This window comes from Aspergillus flavus, chromosome 1 (assembly GCF_009017415.1).
Source record: "Aspergillus flavus chromosome 1, complete sequence".
NCBI lineage: Eukaryota > Fungi > Ascomycota > Eurotiomycetes > Eurotiales > Aspergillaceae > Aspergillus > Aspergillus flavus.
The window spans coordinates 1,324,495-1,345,993 of record NC_092406.1 but is presented as its reverse complement, the minus strand read 5'-3'; the positions used below and the strand labels follow the sequence as shown (position 1 = coordinate 1,345,993).

The 21,499-nt window shown below is 49.2% G+C and overlaps 7 protein-coding genes across 7 annotated transcripts; 2 read left to right on the top strand and 5 right to left on the bottom strand.

Moving 5' to 3' along the window:
* Positions 1 to 8: 8 nt before the first annotated feature.
* F9C07_1030722 (uncharacterized protein) lies at positions 9 to 2,316 on the bottom strand. Its single transcript, XM_071507378.1, has 5 exons — positions 2,108 to 2,316; positions 1,786 to 1,960; positions 1,351 to 1,718; positions 785 to 1,280; positions 9 to 681 (listed from the first exon to the last, which is right to left on the bottom strand). Exons 1-5 carry the CDS (start codon positions 2,145 to 2,147, stop codon positions 84 to 86), a joined length of 1,677 nt encoding a protein of 558 aa, XP_071365564.1. The 5' UTR covers positions 2,148 to 2,316; the 3' UTR covers positions 9 to 83.
* Positions 2,317 to 2,637: 321 nt separating this feature from the next.
* F9C07_498 (putative amine oxidase) lies at positions 2,638 to 4,234 on the bottom strand (the record flags this gene model as incomplete). Its single annotated transcript, XM_041288813.1, has 2 exons — positions 2,638 to 2,893; positions 2,958 to 4,234. 2 exons carry the CDS (start codon positions 4,232 to 4,234, stop codon positions 2,638 to 2,640), a joined length of 1,533 nt encoding a protein of 510 aa, XP_041141387.1.
* Positions 4,235 to 5,097: 863 nt separating this feature from the next.
* On the top strand, positions 5,098 to 7,369 carry F9C07_2227365 (amino acid/polyamine transporter I; the record flags this gene model as incomplete). Its single annotated transcript, XM_071509799.1, has 13 exons — positions 5,098 to 5,212; positions 5,277 to 5,379; positions 5,440 to 5,523; positions 5,573 to 5,602; positions 5,659 to 5,797; positions 5,850 to 6,173; positions 6,239 to 6,342; positions 6,414 to 6,503; positions 6,590 to 6,753; positions 6,819 to 6,913; positions 6,973 to 7,091; positions 7,159 to 7,196; positions 7,275 to 7,369. The coding sequence occupies 13 exons, from the start codon at positions 5,098 to 5,100 to the stop codon at positions 7,367 to 7,369; spliced, it is 1,500 nt and encodes a 499-aa protein (XP_071365563.1).
* A 226-nt stretch (positions 7,370 to 7,595) lies between these two features.
* On the bottom strand, positions 7,596 to 9,305 carry F9C07_2058212 (uncharacterized protein; the record flags this gene model as incomplete). The annotated part of the gene is made up of 4 exons (XM_041288814.1): positions 7,596 to 7,838; positions 7,938 to 8,741; positions 8,807 to 9,051; positions 9,125 to 9,305. 4 exons carry the CDS (start codon positions 9,303 to 9,305, stop codon positions 7,596 to 7,598), a joined length of 1,473 nt encoding a protein of 490 aa, XP_041141389.1.
* Positions 9,306 to 9,857: 552 nt separating this feature from the next.
* On the top strand, positions 9,858 to 14,192 carry F9C07_2199375 (amino acid permease; the record flags this gene model as incomplete). The annotated part of the gene is made up of 19 exons (XM_071509455.1): positions 9,858 to 9,955; positions 10,003 to 10,157; positions 10,215 to 10,287; positions 10,335 to 10,363; positions 10,472 to 10,536; positions 10,602 to 10,673; positions 10,725 to 10,876; positions 11,025 to 11,059; positions 11,126 to 11,154; positions 11,210 to 11,242; positions 11,290 to 11,314; positions 11,361 to 11,562; positions 11,633 to 11,710; positions 11,763 to 11,891; positions 11,982 to 12,129; positions 12,198 to 12,276; positions 12,368 to 12,459; positions 13,639 to 13,700; positions 14,129 to 14,192. The coding sequence occupies 19 exons, from the start codon at positions 9,858 to 9,860 to the stop codon at positions 14,190 to 14,192; spliced, it is 1,620 nt and encodes a 539-aa protein (XP_071365562.1).
* A 1,851-nt stretch (positions 14,193 to 16,043) lies between these two features.
* On the bottom strand, positions 16,044 to 19,387 carry F9C07_2278917 (fungal-specific transcription factor domain protein). The gene is made up of 8 exons (XM_071510338.1): positions 18,895 to 19,387; positions 18,812 to 18,835; positions 18,640 to 18,761; positions 18,144 to 18,583; positions 17,792 to 18,087; positions 17,315 to 17,746; positions 17,021 to 17,262; positions 16,044 to 16,967 (listed from the first exon to the last, which is right to left on the bottom strand). Exons 1-8 carry the CDS (start codon positions 18,946 to 18,948, stop codon positions 16,484 to 16,486), a joined length of 2,094 nt encoding a protein of 697 aa, XP_071365561.1. The 5' UTR covers positions 18,949 to 19,387; the 3' UTR covers positions 16,044 to 16,483.
* Positions 19,388 to 20,785: 1,398 nt separating this feature from the next.
* On the bottom strand, positions 20,786 to 21,268 carry F9C07_2101431 (uncharacterized protein; the record flags this gene model as incomplete). The annotated part of the gene is made up of 1 exon (XM_071508928.1): positions 20,786 to 21,268. The coding sequence occupies one exon, from the start codon at positions 21,266 to 21,268 to the stop codon at positions 20,786 to 20,788; it is 483 nt and encodes a 160-aa protein (XP_071365560.1).
* Between the last annotated feature and the right edge of the window lie 231 nt (positions 21,269 to 21,499).

Here is a 21,499-nt window from a genome sequence, read left to right as displayed (position 1 = left end):
GTAGAGACATAGATGACTACTACTGCCAATATATCACAGAGACTTAATCCTGTCGGTCTGCTCTAACCAGTCTCTAGATTGTATCACATTATGATAACTCTCATCTGCGGCAGTACCGCCGTCCACCGAAGTCCACCACCACCAGCACGCTTGCCCTTCCAAATACGCCGCAGATACTCCAGCCCCGTCAGAACATTTGCAAAGCCGCTTCTGGCATGGTAGCGTAGAAAAACATCTTCAAAGAAGGCCATGTGCTCCGTCAAGATGCAATCTGAGGCCGCAATGAACGTCGCCCAAGTCAAGACCTCCTCGCCAATCGAGCCGGGCGGCAGAGTCTCAAGCGTCTCCTTGTATTGCTGAACGAGCGCAATACACTCGCAAGGTAGGGGCGCGGGCGGTGCTTCCTCTTGTACAACTTGCGTGTCGAGCCGCAAAGGTAACGTCGGAGTCCCGCAGATGCATGACTTCAGGGAATTGTTGGCGTGACCGGCCGCTTGCCGCAGGTAGATCCTGTGTGCTTGTCGGACGAGGCTTTTGATCACGGGGACATTGGCAGATGCGTCGGGCCGCTGTTGCGCGCAGTAGTGGAGGCAGTCAAACATCTGCAGGAAGCGGTGTTCCGATGAGAGCGTTTCGAGGCCGTCATTCTCGCTCAGGAATGGGGCACCGTACACGCGCATCCTACTTGGGGACGTCTTGTTAGGATCACCTCATCGCATTATCTCTCTTTGATGTAGAGGGGTGATCTAGATTGTTGGGAAAAAAGAAAAGAGCGTGGACCCACTTGTGAATATGGCGACGCATGAACCATGATAGCTCCCCTTTCCCCAACCGCTCCTCTCCCCCTATCGCCTTGAGCACGGATTCCATCATGCGAAAGAGCAGTGGGAAGTCATCAGACCCCGTAACCATGACGACAATCTGTAGGACGAGAATCGCGAGCAATACCGCGCGCTGCTCCTCGTTGCCACAGGCTGCAATATCCTGCCGCGCCTGTAGGCCGTGGATAGCACGTAGGTAAAGGTCCTCGGAACGGAGCGGTACCGCTGCGATAGTGAATGCACGATGTTTGCAGATTGGTGGGTTCCATTTTTCTGTCTGCAACGGATGCTCCTCCTTCCCCGCCTCCCTCGGTGCGTTGGCGAACAGGTGAAACGAGGACACGGCCAGGATAGCGTCAAGTACGAGCTCGTTTGTCCGTGCCAGTGGCAACACAATATGAATCCAGCCATTGTGGAGGCCGTCGATTGCGACCATTTCTTTTGCGATTCGCTGTGAGACTGTCGTCCGGTTAGGATGCTAATTGCAGGGAATAGACTGACGCTGCAATAGTGAAGGGGCAGTACTCACAATACAGCATCAGCATCTCCTCCCACGGTCGTACTCCGTCTGGTGCTGGTTGGCTCAGCACGGGACGGATCGTGGCTGTTGAGCTCTGACTCGATATTAAATCACCGTCCCAAAAATCCATTATTGGTGCGCGGAAATTGTCCCACAGACCCAACACGGATAAACCAGCTTCCAGCGCATCCTGCGGCCTGCCGGCCTGGGCTGTGCCACCGTATTTATCAGCATAAATGGGGACTCGCCGGGCCTCCGGTACCTGTTCAACAGCTGTTGGCAACGAAGCCGCGTTAAGTATCGCAGCAAACGAGACAGGTGTCCCCACTTGAAGGGGTGAGCGAGTGTTATCCGTCTCTGGACGGGGATGTCGTTGGCTAGAGGGGTAAGCACCCCTGGGTCAGCATCGTGCGCTCAGTAGACTCAGCCTGAAAATTCACTTACCCTGCATAGACATCATCCATCGTCTTCCCGACCCAGTTCCCGCGGATTGCAGCGTAATTGCTGAAGCGCAGGCGGATGCCCAGACCGCTGCACTCTAAACCTCGCGACACGCATTTGGCGCACTGTGGCTCGGCGCGGTCGCAGTTGATGCGGCGCTGCGAGCACTCGTAACATCCTATGATATCCGCATCAGCAGGGGCGTATGATAAGTAGGTGTATTGGAATGCAAGTCTGCAGAACTGCAGTTCTGATGTATTGCGCGAAGGTTCATTCATCAAGGGAGTGTAGTTTGGGAGGAGACGCGGCCACGAAACAAACGAACCTTTGACTTTGCGCTGGTGCTTGCGGTACCTGCGCGGCATGGTAAACTCTGTGTATAGTGGGAGTGAATCTAGTGGTAAAATGCTGTACGCATCAGCTTTGGAAAATTGAGAAGCGAATGAGGCATTTCCACCGGCTCTTCAGCGGAGCGCAGGGTAGGTCATGTCGAGGACGGCGGGATGGAATCAAATCCAGGCCGCGTCAATACGGAGGTACCTAGGAGCTTTCGCAGCTCCTGAATAATATGATTTAATATCTTACTCGTTGTCTGCCTGGCGAGTGGCGGAGCAGGCACCCTCGGAACCCGCGGACACATCGGCGAGACTGGCCTGTTATGGCAACGTGCTGGCTTATCTAGCTCAGCACAAGCGGGACTATCGATATTAATGGGACCATTGGGCAGTGAGATACGAGAACTTTACTCTCTAGCGTGTGGGGTAGAAGTTTTTTAGTGTTGAGATCGCTGAAGCCTACAGTGCCGATTCTACTGACAGCCAACGAGCGATGCCGATAAAGCCTATATAGGAGGCCTCAGTGCCCCTCGTGACAGGCCAGGGAACCACATCCTTCCGAAGTCACACTGTCCAGAGTGCAATGGCCGTTCAATATCCCGGCAACGCGGCGGCCCATCTCCTGGCCCTCGAACCAGGCGCCGTGCAGATAACCGTAAAACTCCGTGGACCCAGCCTCCCCGGCAAACCAAAGCCGGCCAACGTTGGCCCGGATGTTTCGGTGTTGCTCAAGGTTGGTGCCAACAGGCCAGTTACTATAGGATCCAACAACCCACCTAGGTTGACGTTGGTCAACGAGTTAGCATAACACGAGCAAGAGAGACTCTGAAGGACACTTACTCGTCCTGACTCCAACGCGGATACATAAAGTCCAGCGGCTCGGGGATATCCTTGTCCGGGAACATTGAGCGCAGGATCTCCATGATCTGCGCCTGCGTCTCTTCGTCGGACTGGTTCTCCACTGCATAAGACTGCAGGCCTGTAGTCGTAACAAAGAGTATATTCGAGCCGTCAAGGAATCCGGGAACCGAGAGGGACTGGAAAATCGGGTACCGGCCCCGCTCAATGGGGTCTGCATAGAGGAAGTACTGCGTCTCGGGGTCCCAGAATGTCTCGTTGAATTGCATGAAGATCTTCGTGTACGTCGTCATCTGGAACCCAGCAATTGCCTCAGATTTCCATGCTGGTAGCGCCGGGCTGAACTGAACCACGTTGTTCTGCAGGACACCAAGAGAGAATGTGCAGATTGCATGCTCTGCCTCGACGCAGGACCCATCTTCCATATCGATCCTGACTCCGTCGTCGGAGTATGTAACATTCCGCACAACGGTATTGAGCGCCACGCGTGGATCGTTCACAGTCAGAAATTCCGCCGCCTGCTTGACGAAGATCTTGTTCAGCCCCTCGGCATCAACAACGAACTCGTTCAACGAGCCCACGTCCCCCTCTCCGTCTCCAAATGTGACATTAGACGAAGTAGCTCCAAACGCCAGACTACCCATCTCCGGCGAAACAGCATCCTCAAAGTCCCACCGCCACCACTCCGACGCCTGCCGATGCATATCGTCGCTGTGGGGCCGCCATCCACCCAGGGCCAGACCCGTACGCCCGCTGACGTCCGGCCGGCTCCCGCTCAAAAGCTCGCCCGCATAGGCCGACGCAATTTCATAGGCCGCATCGTACTCATCGATCAGCACCCTATAATCGTTGTACCCTTTTTCGTCGTATGTAAGTAATGAGCTGTAGTTGGACGCTGTGGTGCGAAGGCCATGTTTCCTGGCTAGCGCCCAGACGGGGTTCTCCGGTCCGCCCGGTTGGTTCATCCCCTGGATCCAGTTGGCTCCTAGCTCGACGGTGTACGGGGTGCCGTCTGGTTGCTGACCAAAGGTAGTGTGTAGGGCTCGGCCGCCGAAGTAGTTGTTTCGCTCCACGATGAGGAAGTTGCTGATGGATGCGTTGTGTAGCGCCTCGGCTGCGGTGAGTCCCGCGACCCCGGCGCCCAGGATGGCAACTTGGGCTCGTCTGCAGGAATTAACATCCCTGGGAACAGCCAGCGCCTGAACGCCGGCTGACAAGGTGATTACCAATGTAAGCGTAGTGCGCACGGGGTACCACATTGTGCCCGTATATCTATACTAAATGGCTGTCTTGTAGTCAAAAAAGTCAACGAGACGGTGTGTTGACTATAATGAAGACACAGTCGCTGAGTGGCTTTGCGAAATGAGTGGGAGGCGAACTGGTGATATTTATGCGGTCCATAAATGAGCAGGTAGTAAACTCCACGACTCCGAGGCACATGTACCTGGACCATCATAGAACGACGATTGGAGACCTGCGTGATAGGATCTGAAACGTAATTGTTTGCTCAGAGATAACGAGAGACACGGGACGCCGCATCGAGTTCGCCGGACATCGGCAGTTAGGGGTTAATCTCGTTGGGTTTCGAGAAAATCGTGAAAGATCACCAGTCACAGACCTGCGAGGGTCCTTACTCCCAGAACCCCATAGTACCGGGTGTGGTTAAGAGAGTAAAGCTTCCCCCCCCACACAGCCCGTCATCCTCATCCCTTCAGAACGGACTAGACCCCGTGAACAGGTGCCACTTTCCCCCAACCTAGGGCAATCCAATCAAACGGGCAGAGCTTATCGGGGTACCAAGCTTGCGGGGAGCGATTCGAAAGCGTGGGAGATGCACGCAGGTCGGGGTACACTAACCCGAAAGAGGAGGTGGAATGAGTACCCCAGATCGTCGATTCCCGCTCTTTGACAGCACCCTTATCAACACCTACCAATCCTGGGTGGAGGGAGAAGATAAGTTATCAGCTATGTGATAATTCTAGGAATCGCTCGGCTTCTGTTACCGTGGAAGGACATAAAAGAAACGATAAATAGTCCTTGTTCATTTTCGATCCCGGCTTAATACAACCTTCAAATCAAGATCGACACTTGTCATATATCAACGTTCATTGAGCAGCTAAAGATGGCACTGAACGAGAAAGAAACCGAGGAGAGTGTCCCGAATGAAACGATGGAGAAGCCTGAATCCACTGGTCAGGTTGAGCAGCACCTGAACAAGGTCTACAATGTCTGGACCGGTATGTCTGGGGCCCTTCCATACGTGCCAGGATAGGAATTATTGTTAAACAATCAATGGGGCAGCGTCTGCATACCAGGTGCTGATGATGGCAAGTTGGACTTGCAATCTCGTTCTCTATTCCACCGTGATGACCCTCGGCGGTCCCATGATGTTAATCTATTCGACGTGAGTAAAAAGACACCCTGTATCACAATATCGCTAGCTTCCCTGTTCTACAATACCTAGGATAATTGTTGCCATTGGTCAGGGTCTCGTCATGGCCTCCCTTGGGGAGCTTTGCTCCGTTTGGCCTTATTCAGGTGGCCAGCAGTATGTCACTTCATGTCGTTTAAAGTCTAGCTTATTCAACCCCGCATAGAACCTTTACGAAGCACTTAGCGCCTCCCGTGTAGGTGAACCTTAGAGAACACAATGATTAGCAATTGTGCTTACCCTCAAAACAAGTGCTCGCCGCTTCTTATCATACTGCACCGGATGGGTCGTCCTGATGGGCGAGATCGGCACAGCTGCAGGAATTGTCATGAACAGCGCCCAAATAATCGGAGGAGTTGTCCAGCTCAGTCAGCCGCGCTTTGAGCTAACGGTACGTTGCCAGAGCTCTAAATATTATATACCCCTTCTCACGCATTGTCTAGCGATGGGTAACATTCTTGATCTACGCCGCCTTGCTGATCCTGTCCCTTCTCTTTTCTCTCTCCCAACGCCACTTGCCTGCCGTTGCAGTCCTTGGTGGCTTCATCACCCTCTTTGGCGGGATTGCCTGGGCAGCAACATTCCTCGCACTGTCTCCCAAGAGAGACACCTCATTTGTTTTCACGGAGTTCATCAATTCGTCGGGATATACCAGTTCGGCCTGGGTAGGCATCATGAGCTTCTATACCCCAGTGTACGCACTATATGGAACAGATGGCATCATGCACATAGTGGAGGAAATGCAAGACGCGGAGAAGAGCGCTCCGGTGAGATCTTGCCGACATACTGTCTTCCTTCGATCGCTGCTGGCTTCAACTCATATGACCTACAGAGAGCCATGATATGGTCCATAATCTTCAGTGGAGTCACCTCCCTGCTGGGAGCCCTGGTAATGGGCTTCTGCATTGGTGATTGGGAGGCGTACCTGGAAACTGAGTATGTGTTGTTGAGCTCTGGATAGCCAGGTATGCGTGGTCCACTCGCTGATCTACTCAATTCTTTGGCAGCTTTCCTATTATCCCGTGGTTCGTTGACACTCTCAATGGTAGCGTCACTGGGGGCAGCACGATGGTTTTGATCGTCATCGTCTTCCTCAAGTAAGTATACTTGAACAAGCGTACTCCCGACGTAGCCTTCCAAAGCTGCCCGTGCCTGTGCGTAGATTGACTAAAAGATACCACAGCTTCCTCATTGCTGTTAGCGTCAACGTTGCAGGCTCACGCCTTGCCTGGGGCATGGCAAGAGATCATGCTCTGCCCTGGTCCAACTTCTTCTTCCGCATCAACCACAAACTTGAGACACCACTGCACAGCACATTACTTGTCGTTGCTGCCGAGCTTGCACTTGGTATGGAGTCAGAGTCAAAGCCTCTTCTATCGGTCATACAAGGTGCTAACCCTGGACCAATCCAGGCTTCGTTGTCTTTGGCAGTAACTATGCGTTCCAGGCCATCGTCAGTATGGGCAATGCAGCAATCCAGCTGGGTTACCTCATCCCTACCTTGGTGGTACCTCACCCTCTTGATGTCGTTTTCTTTTTGATTGCCCTAACAATAATATGGACCAGCTCCTCGTGAGTGGTCGCAAAGCCCTCCCTGGCGAGAGGGCGTTCAGTTTGGGGAGGCTAGGACTTGCCATTAATGTCCTCTCCGTGTGCTGGACCACAATTATTGTCATAATGCTATTGTGAGCTGACCCCATAGTCATTTTCTCTACACCGACCGACGCAAATATCTGCTAACCAGCTATCTAGCTTTCCGCTCTCTGTCCCTATCAACAGTGAGAACATAAGTACGTCATTTCAGTTTCATCTTGCATTATCCCACCCTCACTTTCCTGCGCTATGCGACTTACACTAATATCTTACAGTGAACATGAATTGGGCCGTTATGATGGTGGGGGCTGTTGTTATATTAGTGACGGCGGACTGGTTCTTCCGTGGCCGATACCAATACCAGGTCTGAATAGCATTGGATTGGGGCTTGGAAAACAAGGTGTCTCACTAAGAGGACGAAGATATATGAGATAACGTTGATGTTGGCTCCGCTGGTTGTTATTGTAGCCGTAGCCAAGGGTTGGCCTAAATAGGTACGGTAGCTCGCCGTTCAAATATACTCAGTGAAATTGATCCACAAAATCGCCATAGTATAAACTCTCGTCTTGAAAGTTATATCCTTGACATGTAACAATCTACAATGATGCTCTGACTGAGCCAGGACCACGCAGCTCGTCGGCGATTGCCTTGGCGGCTCGGGTTCCCTCTTCAATCGCACCGTCAATAAACCCACGCCATCCAAGCGCCCAGTCCGCGCTCGCAAAGTGGATGTTCCCCTGGCGTTCCCGCAAGGCCCTGAGAAATCTGGAGCTATAGTTGGGAGGGAACATGCACCACGTCCCACGAGACAACGGGTCTGTTACCCAGTTGTGCCAGACCTGATTGATCAACTCAGTAGGTGGGTTAAAACAGCAGCAGAGCAAACGCCGAAACGGAGTTTGTTATTGTCAATCTGGTTCCTCGGTAGTTGCACTTACCAGCTGATTTATATCCAAGTCGTGGATCTTCTGCACTGCTGCGGCCAAACAAGCAGCATCAGACTTTGGTCCATCGTGGGAGCCTTTGGCAAAGCATACAAGATGTGTGTTCCCAGCCGGAGTGAGTCCGTCACCACGGATTGTCAGGACACGAGATTCGTGGTAACCAATCCCGTACCAGGATCTCAACGTATTGCCCCCCGCCGCCTCGATGTGAAACTTGGCCCCAAGCCCGATATGGCCTCTTTGAGATGCCGCTTGCTTGCTAGCTTTCAATGGAGGGTCAAACTCCACTTCATGGAAGATATTTAGCGGTATGGTGCATACGAGGCGCTTCCCGGTGAATGTCTCGCCGGTGGCGGTGGAGAGTGTGACGAGCCCATCGGAGTCCTTTATCGAGACAACACGAGAGCCGAAGAAGTAGGAGAGATTATTGGTGCCCAGCGCTTCGTCAAAAAAAGCTGCTGCAAACTTGGACTGTCCGGCTGCAATCCTGTAGCGCTCCGTCAACTCTGATACCCCCGTCAGCGAATAGCCGCCCAGCGCCCACCAGCGCAGGATGTCAAACAGGCCAGTGGTTTGCATATCATTTCCTGAGATAGCGCCAATATAGGCCTTCAAGAGGGATAGCTGTACATCATTCAGTGTGGAGCGGATCTCCTCGATGCGCTGGGCTGCTGACATTGTCACGTACTTGGATGTGCTGGGGTTGAAGTGAGGATCGTGTGGAAATGGAATCAGCTCGCGACAGAGCTTGCCGTCCACATTGCAGAACTTCTGAAAGGCTATTTCAGCATGATGCTCCTGTACTAGAGTTAGATCGTCCTCTTTTCATCGTCTTGCGTGAAGGCGATGTCCTCGCTGCCTACTGGTTCTTCCTTGTTCATATTGACAGGTTTGTTGTTTACAGTGACTGTAAAGTAATCGCATCCAACCCCATTCGAGTTACTGTCTAGTAGGCGCGTAAATCCGTACCGCGACATCTCGCGAAAGACATGTGGCTGCTGCCAATGTATCCAGGTACCCCCCATTTCGTAAAGGTGGCCATCAACATCAGCCGTATACGTGCGTCCGCCGAGCCGATCTCTTGCCTCTAGCATCAGAACTTCGTACCCTGGAAAGCCAAGTACCATTTAGATTTCCCGAAAGCAGCGCAGTCTAAGATGTCAAGTGCTTCTTGGACCTACCGGCGAGTGTGAGATCTCGGCAAGCCGTCAGTCCGGCATAGCCAGCGCCCAGCACCACGACATCAAAGAACTTCGTTATATTCACCGGAATGTTGCTGCGTGGGCTAATGACTCCGGTACACCTCAGGCCTTGCTTGATGGTGCCGTCTCTGTCGCGCAGGTGACCTTCACGAGTGGTCATGGTGGATGGTCCTTCAAAACGATTGTGAAGTTATTCACTTAGAAGGATAGGTGATGTGGATTCTACATACCACAAAGCGTGGCAGACTGAAGTGCCCTCGGCGTAATTGAAGCCCAATCATGCAGAAATCCGGTCAAGGGGCACTAGTTGTGAGGCCCCGCTGACACAATGCGGCGGGGCGCCAAAAGTGGCAGTTAAAATGAGTACCTTAAATCAAATGAGTCTTTTTTAGCCAAACGGAAGCCGAGGACAGGTTGGTTGTTCCACCCTGGTCGCCTCGACTTCCAAGCTTCAGATTAGTTGCATGCCGCCATTCAGACTTGGACAGGTCCATGCGACAATCCCCACGCCAGCATTTGTGGGGGTTTGAGAGACGCGGCTCCGCTCTCATATTGACCGACCAGCAGACAGATAGCGAGTTGCATAAACCTGGCTAACCCCCGACATGCTCCCCCAACCCCGTCCTTGACCCTTTACCTCAACGTAGCCCTGAAATTTTACATTCGTTTCATTCGACCTCCCTCATTTACGCTCAATCGCTGATTATTCACGATGGAAACCGACAAAAATGTCACTCCACATGATGATGATGATAACCAATTGGCTGCCTTGGGCTATCGCCCTGTACTCGCTCGTCAATTCTCTACATGGTAAGCTGAATGAACGTTAATTAAGGAACGTTACTGACCTTTCTCAGGGCGCTGCTCGGGCTAGCATTTGCTGTGCTCAATGTCAGTTTCGCTATTCTCAATACGGCCAAATCCGAGCTGACCTCCATGCAGTCCTGGACCGCCTTATCCGCGAGCTTATCCATTAGCCTGACATCTGGGGGAAGCACCAGTGTGATTTGGGGTAGCGCTGAAGCATCGCGGCCAAGGGAGACGCATGCATAGCTGACACGTACGCAAGGCCTTGCCACGGCAGGCGTCTGCAACTTTTGTATTGCGGCGTCTTTAGCGGAGTTTCTATCTGCCTATCCTACGTAGGAGACCAGACTGTGATACCGCAGCACAGCGCTGACGAACTTAGGGCTGGCGGGCAATATCATTGGGTCGCAGGCAAGTATACCCCGAAGCTACATCGTCAGTCAATGAAACTAATCGGAAACTTCAGCGAGTATGTCCCTTTCCGAAACCTGGCTCGACTCGCCACTAAAGGAAATGCAGTTGCATGGCCCAGATGGGTGCCGATCCTTTCTTGGATCACCGGCTGGATTAATGTGGCTGGTTGGGTGGGGGGAGCCTTGACTGAATACCCGTTCCTATACTAAAAGAACCACTGCTAACAAGATACCAGGTCGCCCTTGTAGCAACAAATTCCTTGCTTTCAAGCCAACTTATTGTAGGAGTTATTTCAGCAATGCACCCGGTACGCCACCCGCTTGCAAGTTGCAGTGCTCTCGCTTACCGGAGAGAACAGGCCTATGAGCCAGAGAGGTGGCACCAATTCCTGATTTATATCGGTCTGACTCTGGGGGCTTTTATCATCAACGCTGCCTTGAACTCTACCTTACCAGCCATCTACCGTGGTGCCTGTACGGCGACAACGGCATCGCTCGAAATAACCTGGAAGTTGCTAATCTAATGTCAGTTGTCTGGTCAATCGGTGGCTTTGTACTCGTGTCCATCACTGTCCTCGCATGCGCATCGCCAGATTACAACACTGCCAAGTAGATCTTGCACTTCCTTCGCGCGACGTTATTTGGCTGACTGGCGGCAGGTTTGTCTTTACCAACTTTGTCAACACGACAGGGTGTAAGCAGCCCGCCATGTAGACCTCGAGACTTTTCGGTTCGAGTACTGATCCTTCCTCCTTACCAGGGCCCGATGGAATTGCGTGGTTGCTCGGCGTATGTCTCCTTCTCCCTTCAGGTATTGAGGTTCAACATCCAACGTTGTGGGCAGTTATTACAGGGAGGGCTTGGAGTGACTGCTTTCGTAGGTTATTTCACCTCTCGACAATGGGTAGAGCTAACGCATCCGAGGACACTGTTGCGCACATGATCGAAGGTGAGAGCCATCTTGCCATACTCCGATTCTCCTAACCATTAAGCAGAGGTTCCGAACGCGTCGGTCGAAGGACCCAAAGTCATGATGGCGTGCGTGCTTATCGGCACATTCACAGGCTGCGTCTTCTTGGTCGTCTTGCTCTTTGTTGCGGGCGATATGTCCCAAGTAACTACCTCATCCGCAGGCCCGCTTCTGCAGATCTTGGTTGATGCTACTAGAAATAAAGCGGGGGCGATTTGTCTGTTGATGTAAGTTCGCACCTGCTCCGGCCATCAGAGACGGGTTTAGTTCCCTCATTCATGTGACTCACTTTCCGAGGTTGCCCTTGGTCTGCTTGATCCTGGCAATTTTAAGTGTGATGACTACAAGCAGTCGTCTCATCTTTGCCTTTGCACGGTAAGCATGAGCAAGATTCGCCCAGGTCTCGAGTTTCGCTAACGCTAAGCAGTGACGGAGGTCTACCGGCATCACGGTTCTTCGCCAAGGTCCATCCGACGTTGAATCTGCCGCTTAATGCGCTGATCCTAACTGTGGCTGTTGTTATTTGCTTTGGTTGTATCTTCTTAGGGTCTACCAGGTATGTTTTTCCACCATCGCCGTACCCACCCATAACCCCGGGGGCCAGGAGCAGACAGGTTTTAACAGACTTACTCCCTATGCACAACAGCGCATTCAATGCGATAATCTCAGCCTCTGTCGTTGCACTTGATTTATCCTACATGATGCCTATTCTCGTGAATTGCTTACAAGGACGGAACGCACTCCCAGAGCGAAAATGGAACATTCCTCGGACTCTTGGGTGGACTGCTGATATAGTGCGATGAGACATCCTGTTCCATTGTAATTTTACGAGCATTATGCTGATCTTCTCTTCCTCATCAAGGTCTCGCTGTGCTATATCATACTTACCACTGTGCTATTTGTCTTTCCTCCATCGAAACATGTGTCAGGGAGTAACATGAGTAAGGCCATTCCAATTTTCTTCTTCTTTTGAGAAACTACTCCTCATATTCTGCCCTTCCATCTATTGATTCATGCTAATCTTTGTGATAGACTACTGTATCGCTGCGTTCGCGGTTATTATCAGCATATCTGTCTTCCAGTGGATCGTCGATGGCCGCAAGAATTTCACTGGACCCCAGCTGGTAAGTGAGGGTCAAAATAGTATTACAGCACCAGCGCCGACCGAGGGGGCCGCAGTCCCGAAGTCAAACTGCATGTAAATGGGGGAGGGGAAGAGGGATGCCTACAAGTGCTACGATTACTGGATCCTACTGGACCTGTAATGTTGACAAATGCCGTCGCTATTCGAGAATACCGGGCGGAGGGGGGCCACGAATTTGCAGTCTTAAATCATTTAATCGTTTCAGTTACTGTTTTACATGTGTGTATCTCCGGCAGATGTGGTCCCATTCCTGGCCATAATGTTGATGCTGTGCGTGAAATTGGCGTTCATTCAGGAGCATAGCCACCGTGAATGAGAAGCGGCTAAACAAACCTACTGGGTACTTGCTATAGATGTAACGTATGTATTAGTGTAATGCAGTTACATACAGTTGAAGATAGCCCAGGTCCACACTACTAAACCATTGCGTCCTGCCATTGCGAGCTTTTGCCCAGTCATAGACCTACATGATTACTCCCCGGTTATAATTCACGCCCGCTCTAATTTGGGGGCTCGGGCCTTATCATGAGTATTCAAGTAATGCCCATTTGAGCCTACAACTCCACGATGTAGCGTTCACATGAAAGCGGCTGAGTCAGGGCTCCCTGACACAATCCCATGTAAGACCGCATCTGTTAACGTTTCCGCTCCCAGGCTGGTAACCAGCGCAGTTTCCCCTTCAGGAACCTGGCTTGACTGAGTACCAAGTTGCCGTTATACAACTGCCGTATCACCAGTCAGGTGGGCCTCTCACCACCCATATAGACATCCCAGATGCAGACGACATCCTGCTACCAACGCCCTGTGATGGCGGTGGCCATCACCCAAGGTACGCTCGCGACTTGAGGGGCGCCTATCGGCACTAGCTGTTTTCGCCAACTCTCTGTAGTAAGGTTTCCCTCAAATGCGCAGTGTTATTGACATTCCTACTTCAAGGGCCATTTCGATCCTCGGACCGGTGTTTGGAATCCGAGATCTTTCTCACGAGTTGCCCCCAAATTCGTCGATTGCACGAGACGACACCCTTAGCCTCCGAAACCCCTTCCAGTCATGGGGTTTTAGCCCAGCTGCGCATGTGCCTTCCGTTCAACTCGATAAGCAGCGCTGTGCCTAAAGGCAATTCTGTATACACGTCCACACACGCACTTTGCAGCTACAGAATAATAGTGCTCATCTGGTTGGCCAGGAGAGCATACACCGTAGAAAGGGAAAGCGGCGGTGGTGGGTCTGCATAAAACTATCATCAGCTGGTACGGTCAAAGTTCCCCTATTTACAATCTTTTCGTCCATACAAGTTTTGGAGGGCCCTCCAGGCATAGACGACCAACCCTAGACGAACCACAATCTTCGGTGTATGGAACAGTAAACCAAGAGACATAATCACGTGAATGGATCGTAGCGTTGGGCGCTGCCATGCTCATCGGAACAAGGTGGTTCTTCTATAGACTGTGCGGCCTGGGAACTTGGTTTGGAGATTTGTGTTATTATAATGCATTGTCACCGTGGTCTACAGCTTGCCGTCCGACCGGCTCAGTCTGTTAAGGTGTGGAAGATGTTATTGAGCGATAATATCCAGCTCGTACCCTATTCTGGTATTCTGAGTTATGTGATACTCATATCGCGGACATTGGCTTATTCTGTAAATATAGGAATTGCTTCCACGAGGAGCATGGCCATCAGCCTTTACCTCCGGCGGATAATGCTGCTATATAATAGCGACGCGCTTATTTTGAAAACTTCACAGGATTTTGAATTGCTTTACCAGTTCGGTCGAGGCAATCTCACGCTTGCAGTGGTGGTTGTATATAAGGTTGATGAGCGACGTCGGAAGTTGCCTCGCTAGAACAAGATGGATTGCTGTTGCTTCTGAATCGATAGCACAGATGCCGGCCTATTAGTAATAAAGCGTAGTTTGCTAACCGATATATGACTATAGATAGTAACTTCCCCTATTATAGAGTTAATGAACGTGCAGCCTAATATTAATCAATATCTAGGTGCGTGTCTCTTGGATTTCCTTATTAAAGTTCACGGATCGTTTTAAATTTCAATACGCCCTCTTGACCCTGTTCCTAATAATTAATCTTTTAGATAGATATTACTCTCTCTATATTATATGTCTAGATTATTACTAGTTAGCCAGATATACATCCTTCCTCCTTACGACTAAATATATGGAAATGAAGAATTTCTTATCTATAATAGAGAATCCAGATTAAGCAGCCTACAAACGGCTCAATGGAAATGCATGGTCTCTTCGTAGGCATAATGTCATATTAAGTACCTAGACACTAGAATGAATACAATGTGCGCTTCACTCTGCCCTCAATAAAACGCGGGCAAGTCAATAAATGATCTGTGCTAAGGCCTTAACGGTGATGTTATTTCGGGCCTCAAACCCATTGACCTACTCCTCTCGAATTCAGTGCAGTAGTCGATGTGGGGCAGCAAATTAGAGTGCGTTCTTCCCTATAGAAATGCCCTGAGGTCGCCTCTTATGCCTGTAGAGCCTTGGGTTACTCTGGCGTACTGTAACACAGTCCTTTCAAGCACGCTGCCTACGGGCCTCTAGATTTCATAGTGATATACACGCAAAGTTGGCCAACCCAATATTAGTAGATATTCCCAGCTAAAGTGATTTTCTTTTTATTTTTATCAATACATATTTATATAAACCTGTGGGCGAGTCTATATATAGTCTAACTACTTGTGCTATAATCTTTTCTTATTTCTGTCTTAATATATACACCTTAAATATCTATACTCTCTTCAAATTATCTTTATATATTATAATTGTGGGTACTTAACTTAAATATTAAAGTAAAGGATTGATTTCCCTTCTTATTATTATAGCTACCGCGAGAGAAGAATAATAAAATTCTATATAACTAGAAGACGAGTATCAACGCGCTGTAGAATATTACTATATTTAGTACTTTTCTTCAGAAAGCTGCCTGCAAGGCTGCTCCTGTTTAGCCAGATAATTAATATTGTTCCTGGATATGACGCTATTCTCTTAATATTACTGACACTTTGATTAGTAGCATGAGAGGATATATATATTGGATCCATCTTTTTTTTTTATCCGGTACTCTTTGGCTTAAGACTTGGCTGCGATGTATGTTTGCTGTCTACCTTAGCTTGGTTGTACTGAATTAGGTTGTAGATTAATTTTTTTCAATAAAGATTATAGGATATATAGAATATTAAAGCACTACTGTATTATAGAATAGATTATTGTATAGAAAGATCTAGGCAGAAATTTTAAAAGTGACACGAGCTCGAGAGGAAAGAGATATTTACGATTAAGACTAGAGTAATTATTAAAGATTAATTAATTTTTTAGCCTTTTATATATCTTATCTATATATGTAGATCTATAGAGTATTATTAGCTAAGACTACTATCTTTAGATTACGTGTTTTTCTTATCAATATATTTGTTAAAAAGACTGAAGTTTTATCTAGTCTACTACTAATACTAGTAAAGTTTCTCTATAATAACTTATACTATTATATAAAAATAAAAATATTGCTTATATTTTTATTTATTATTCTTGTCTCTCTTTCTCTAGAAAGCCAATTTTAATTAATTAGATAGTAGATATATACAAGAACAAGAGATTATTTTATATCTAATCTAGAAAAGCTATAACTGGCTTTGGGCTCTATAGAATGATATTAGAATCTACACTTCTAATATTAGATTATTAAGAATAATAGACTTCTAACTTACCCACTTTCTCTAGTTAAAGATATGATTGTCAATATCTACGTTCATGCCCTTTCAATACTGGCTAATTCTTGGTATACTTTAAACCTTATTCTATGGATATTGTTGAGCGTGATACTATCCAGTATACTGAGCAAACAGTACATCACTTGTTTCTGTCTTATAAAGAGCTGATAAGAGGAAAAGACTACAACGTTAGGGACTGGAGTCGCCGTCAGCTCCCCATTCGCTGCTTCGTCTTCCGTGCCAGTAGCAGGAGGACATTGGCTCCATCACCAAACCGACGAACTAAAGAGAGGAAGATCATCTTCCAACAACCCCATCATATGCTGATTGCCAGAGAACCATTTTTGTAACGTTGACGGCGGTATAACAGGGACATGAGAGACCTCGCGTTGCATGGCATATGTAGGTCCGACACCGGCAATAGTAGCGGACGTAGTCGGGAGCAGTGCGTCAGCATCCTCGACCGCTAGGGGTGCCAGCCCGAGCGCACTGAAATAAGTATCGAATTCTTGACCTATTACCTGATCCTCTTGGGTTCGTGGCTGGGCTTTCGCTTCAAGATACAGCTGTGCTATGTTGCAGAAAAGCTGGCAAAGACGGTGTAGTTTTGCAATGGCTTCGGAAAATGCACTGTTCGGTTGCAGGGAGGCTACAAAGTCTCCCAGACGATGCAGGTCTGCATATGAGGAATATTGTATCGTGTGGCAAAAGAGGACTATGAATGGGGTAAATGGAGAATGCAGAATTGTCCTAAAAGATGTTGGTTTCAGTGGTCGATGAGATGCCATTACGGGGTTACTTACCAATGGAGGTAAGAGATGACCGCCTGCCTTTTGTTGCATGCGTTCAGCATCTTCATACACTGTTGATGATGTTCCAGAGCAGCTCGGGCTGTCTCGACACACTCGCTGGTAAAACCACCTGGAGTGCCATCTTGCGCAGGGATCGCCCTGTATATCATGGTCAAGAGGGTCAGATGGGCTACTTCATCTGTCTTGACAGAAAGAGAATCATACAGAGATAGACTCTGTCGATCTATCTCCTTCTAAAATTGCTGTCAGTGAAACTGTGTGATAGTCAATCCGGCCCGGTCCCACCTTGTGTGGCTCCATCACCATCCACTGTAACTCCGACGCCAGCTGAAGTGCTTGTGATGCCCGTTGCTCCTCTGGTTGGCTTAACGCTTTCGGACTGTACAACATTTCGTACACCCTTCCTTGTATTCTAGCATGGTGTATCCACAAATTGTATATGGTGTTCCATGGCTCCGTAATCCCGGATACAGTTATCACCATTGGAACCGAGATATCATAATCGGGCATAGTAGCGGCACGTCCTAGCCGAAGGGACAAGGCCTTGTCAATACAGTATACCGTCCAGAAAAGAGTGACCTTATTTAGTCTTGCACTCTCGCTACCATGGCTCATAGGTGATTCTCGATGATACCCCAGGGCCTGGCACAGATGTGACGCGGCAGATATGAGGGTTAAAGCGAACGAGGGCTTGGAAATTTCAATGGCGTGCATAGCCTGCATAGTCAGCTTCACGATCAAAAGACTATATCAAAGGCATACCCCCAGACTGAGCGCAGAAATGGCGTCAGCGCTTGCTGGCATTAAAAGTCGGAGATTGACTAGGCCAGCCTGAAGATTCCTGCGTGTCATGTTCATGCAATTCCGATAGATCTCCCTCATCTGGTGATTTTCATCCACAAACTCGTACTCTGCAAATATGAAGTACAAGCCGCCATTGGCGATAACAAAGTCCTCGTCGGAGAAGTCCTCGCTCGCAAAGAAGACCTCATGACACTTATCAATTACGCGATCGATCCCAATGTAGGCTAAGCTTTGCATCCATGAAAACGACTTATCTATACATTGTAAGCGATCTATTCAATACACCTGTGCGCGAGCTGCGTAGGAAGACCTTTAATATCCCGTAGGACCTGCATGACTAGATCCACGGGCGGCAAAGGCAACTCCCGTAGCGACGTGACTCTGGGTTGTGGAAGCCACTCGCTATGTTTCGTCGAAGTATCACTGCCTTGCAGATCGACTATATGCTTAAGTGTCGAAAGAGCCGCATCCAGTTTTGGAGAAGTTATCTGCACATGGCTCTTGGAGAAGGCGTTTTTTAAAAATTGGCTCGCGTATGCTGAATGCGCTGTCAAAGAAGAGCTTCCCTCGAACGGAGTCACGGGCTCATGTTGATTCAGCGTCTTGGAAGGACTGGGCGCGATAAAGGTTGTAGGTTTTGAACAGGGTTGCGGGGGAGTGTGCAACCCGGATAAAGCGGTAGCCCTCAAGTCATGGAGAACCGCTTCAATATTGCCTAATCGTTTATCGATTGAGTCGATCTTCCTTTCACTATGTACTGGATCAGATTTCGACTAGTCATCAGTATCTCTTGGTGCTTGACGTACTATTGACTGGATATTAGAACTCGTCTCCGTGGCTCCGACGGTTTCTGCCCTGCCCCAGTGGAGCGGCAGGCAATCTGCGAGCTCTGGCAATTCGAGCAAGGTGATCGTTTATCACAGCGTATCTAAACAAATCAGAATATGGGTTGCAATTGCGGCTGGTAGTTTAACATACCTTTCTTAGACGGCACTGGTCGCACTGCAGAATTTTGGAGGTTAGACCGGATGACGCCCTTTACTGCCAGCAAAAGGACTTACCGCGCGTCTTGCGACGGACTCTTGAGCGGCAATGTCGAAGCCCTCGGTCACCATAACTGTGGAGGATCGAAAACTTGGGCGCAACGAAGATTGCAGTCGGCAGACCGTGACGGTTACTAGGAGAATAGTCTACCTAGGTAGCAAATATCGGGACCCGCGGGCTCCAAGATCCGATATTCCCCTGGACAGTCTCAGCCCATTCGGGGCGTGACATCATCGATCTCCCATGTATGTTCCTGCCAAGCGCAATTAGCGCCTTGAAGATCAAAACGGAACACGGCCATTTCAGAAACGATACATAGCGGACGCTCATGGGAGATCTGAGAAGATCTTTTGGACTCGAAAATGACCACCGAAGCCGTTCAGTACATCTATCGGGAGATTTTAGGAGACAGCATTTAAATTACTCTTTTGTGTCAATACAGGCGATATCGAAATCGGCTTGACCAACAAACATGTCTTTATAATTTCCCGTCCCCCACAGCCAAGGCCTTAGCGTAAATTTATTATTGGCGTGTCCGGCTGTATTTCTTGTTTGAAATACGCCACAGTACTACCTAGTCGACATCATCTGAGGTCAAATTCTCTATCATTCGACATTTACTGAATGCAAATACCCTGTCAAAGTTCACCTATTAGCTTCTCTGGAAGATTGCTTGTCCGTAAGGCGAGCCTACTCTGGGCCATGGATGTGGCTCCTCAAATAGCAAAGGAAATGTTGACTCCGCCATTGTCTCCTTCACCCCAGTTGCAACGCAATCAACCATTTCGGGTGTGGGAAAGATCGAGGCGCCCGCGTAACGAAGTATGCCATTTCCGCCCCGCTCCCATTGCTTCACCCAACGAGTGACTTCTTTTGGATGGCCACGAACGATCGTTATTACGCAATATTCATACCGAGTTAGACAAGAGGACTGATAGTGAGACGGCGGACTCGATTCGTCAATCTATAATCATTCTTTTTGAGGTGCTTTTGGAATATGAACTGGACAGATACACTCTTGATATAGGGAGGATGGAGATGCTACTCGAGAATCCATCTCAGTTCAGGTTGGGCTGCTTGATTGAATATTTCTGGGAAGACGAGCTAGCTATCAACGGTACGATCTTACCGGAAGACTACGCATCAGAACAGGGGTTATGGACAAACAATGAGTTCAAAGGAGACCTTCAAATTTTCCATGTATATGAAAGAGGCAAATCTACCTCAGGGGCATAAAGGCACGTATGACGTTGCCTAACCCAGATTTCAATGAAACGCTGAATCTATGATGTTGCGACCAATCTGACGCCGTCTTGTTTCGTATCATCAGATCTCATATCCTTGCCGCAATTGTACCAAGCACCTCTCAGGTTTGGGTAGCCGGGCACGACACGAATGTACTTGCCATTAAAGAGCAAACAGAGAGCCCTGAGGCACAGATTGTTCGCCAGGGCTCAGGCTTGCTTAGTGCCGTGGGGCGATTGTCTGTCCAGAACTAACTCCGTCCAAGATTCCTTTACGGCTACCAGCAAGCTACCTTAATTGTGGCTGATCTCAGTTCTGGTTCATGGGTCCGCAAACCTGGGGCTTCTTTTTTACAATCCACATGCTGAATTCTTATTCAACAGGGGATCGAATTTGGAACAGTTCGCCATTTCATTGGCGACATACATAACGGGCCATGGAGGCCACATCATGCACACCACCAGATGGAATGGTCGAATGAATTGTCAGCATGTTGGAATGGTCTGTAGTTAGATTTTTTTTTTTTTTGTGACTACTTCCTGGTCCGTGAACTGACATGTGTTGAGAGAGTGAAGTTCCAACACAGATAACAGTGCAGACACTCGTGCTGGCAGCATTCAGGATAAGCACGTGTGCTTGAACATCGCTATTAGATCCAAATCTTTATCTCTGTGCTGAGTGTACTTTATAACCAATTATCTTGCCGCTCTCTCCGCATATTATGGCCCTTTCAGACATTGGACCGTGGTGGATGTGGGTCAAATTACCGACTTCCATCATATTCAAGCCTGTTCTCGCCATAAATCTTCTGCAGCTGATGCTGAATGAGTAGCAGGCCGCACCTACGTTCGGAAACGCAGCCATGACTACCGCTCTGAGAGCCCGTGCGTCACTGTCCGCACCATCGGACGTGTAGCTCAACCCTTCAGCGTATTTAGCAACGAGAGAGGCAATTTCCGAAGGCTCGGTTGGTCCTTGGATTGTCTTGAGGAGCGCAAGGGAGTCTGCGAGCCTGAAGTCAAGCGGTCTGATACCGGAGGCAATCATTGTCCTTAGCAGGTATACATGGTCATGGCAGGAGCCAAGATGTGCTGTAAGCACTATGTTTTCTGGGTCCGTATTTCCCGTGTTCATAGCATGCGTCATGATTGTCCAGTCGACGAACCTCTCCAACGCGTCCCTGGGCTTCTCTGACACGAAGTTGTAGACATCGGAAGGGAGGTTGCTCAGAATCGAACTCGTGTTCGCTCTAATAGTTGTTGAACTACCCGGACAAAATAGATGGGGTGACCGCTCACGGCCAAGGGCTGATGCCTCAGTGAGCGGTGATCCGTGATGTGAAATACTCACTGAGCAGACCCCTGAGCGCCCTCATTA

What these genes read in the sequence shown, in the direction of transcription:
- F9C07_1030722 (XM_071507378.1), bottom strand. Translation starts at nt 2,147, where the DNA reads ATGCCGCGCAGGTACCGCAAGCACCAGCGCAAAGTCAAAG. An exon ending in GGAGATGCTGATGCTGTATT is followed by an intron (nt 1,281 to 1,350) that starts GTGAGTACTGCC and finishes ACCGGACGACAG; the next exon opens with TCTCACAGCGAATCGCAAAA. An exon ending in ATGCGTCGCCATATTCACAA is followed by an intron (nt 682 to 784) that starts GTGGGTCCACGC and finishes GTCCCCAAGTAG; the next exon opens with GATGCGCGTGTACGGTGCCC.
- F9C07_2278917 (XM_071510338.1), bottom strand. Translation starts at nt 18,948, where the DNA reads ATGGTGACCGAGGGCTTCGACATTGCCGCTCAAGAGTCCGTCGCAAGA. An exon ending in GTTCTAATATCCAGTCAATA is followed by an intron (nt 18,584 to 18,639) that starts GTACGTCAAGCA and finishes TCCAGTACATAG; the next exon opens with TGAAAGGAAGATCGACTCAA. An exon ending in GTCATCTCTTACCTCCATTG is followed by an intron (nt 16,968 to 17,020) that starts GTAAGTAACCCC and finishes AACATCTTTTAG; the next exon opens with GACAATTCTGCATTCTCCAT.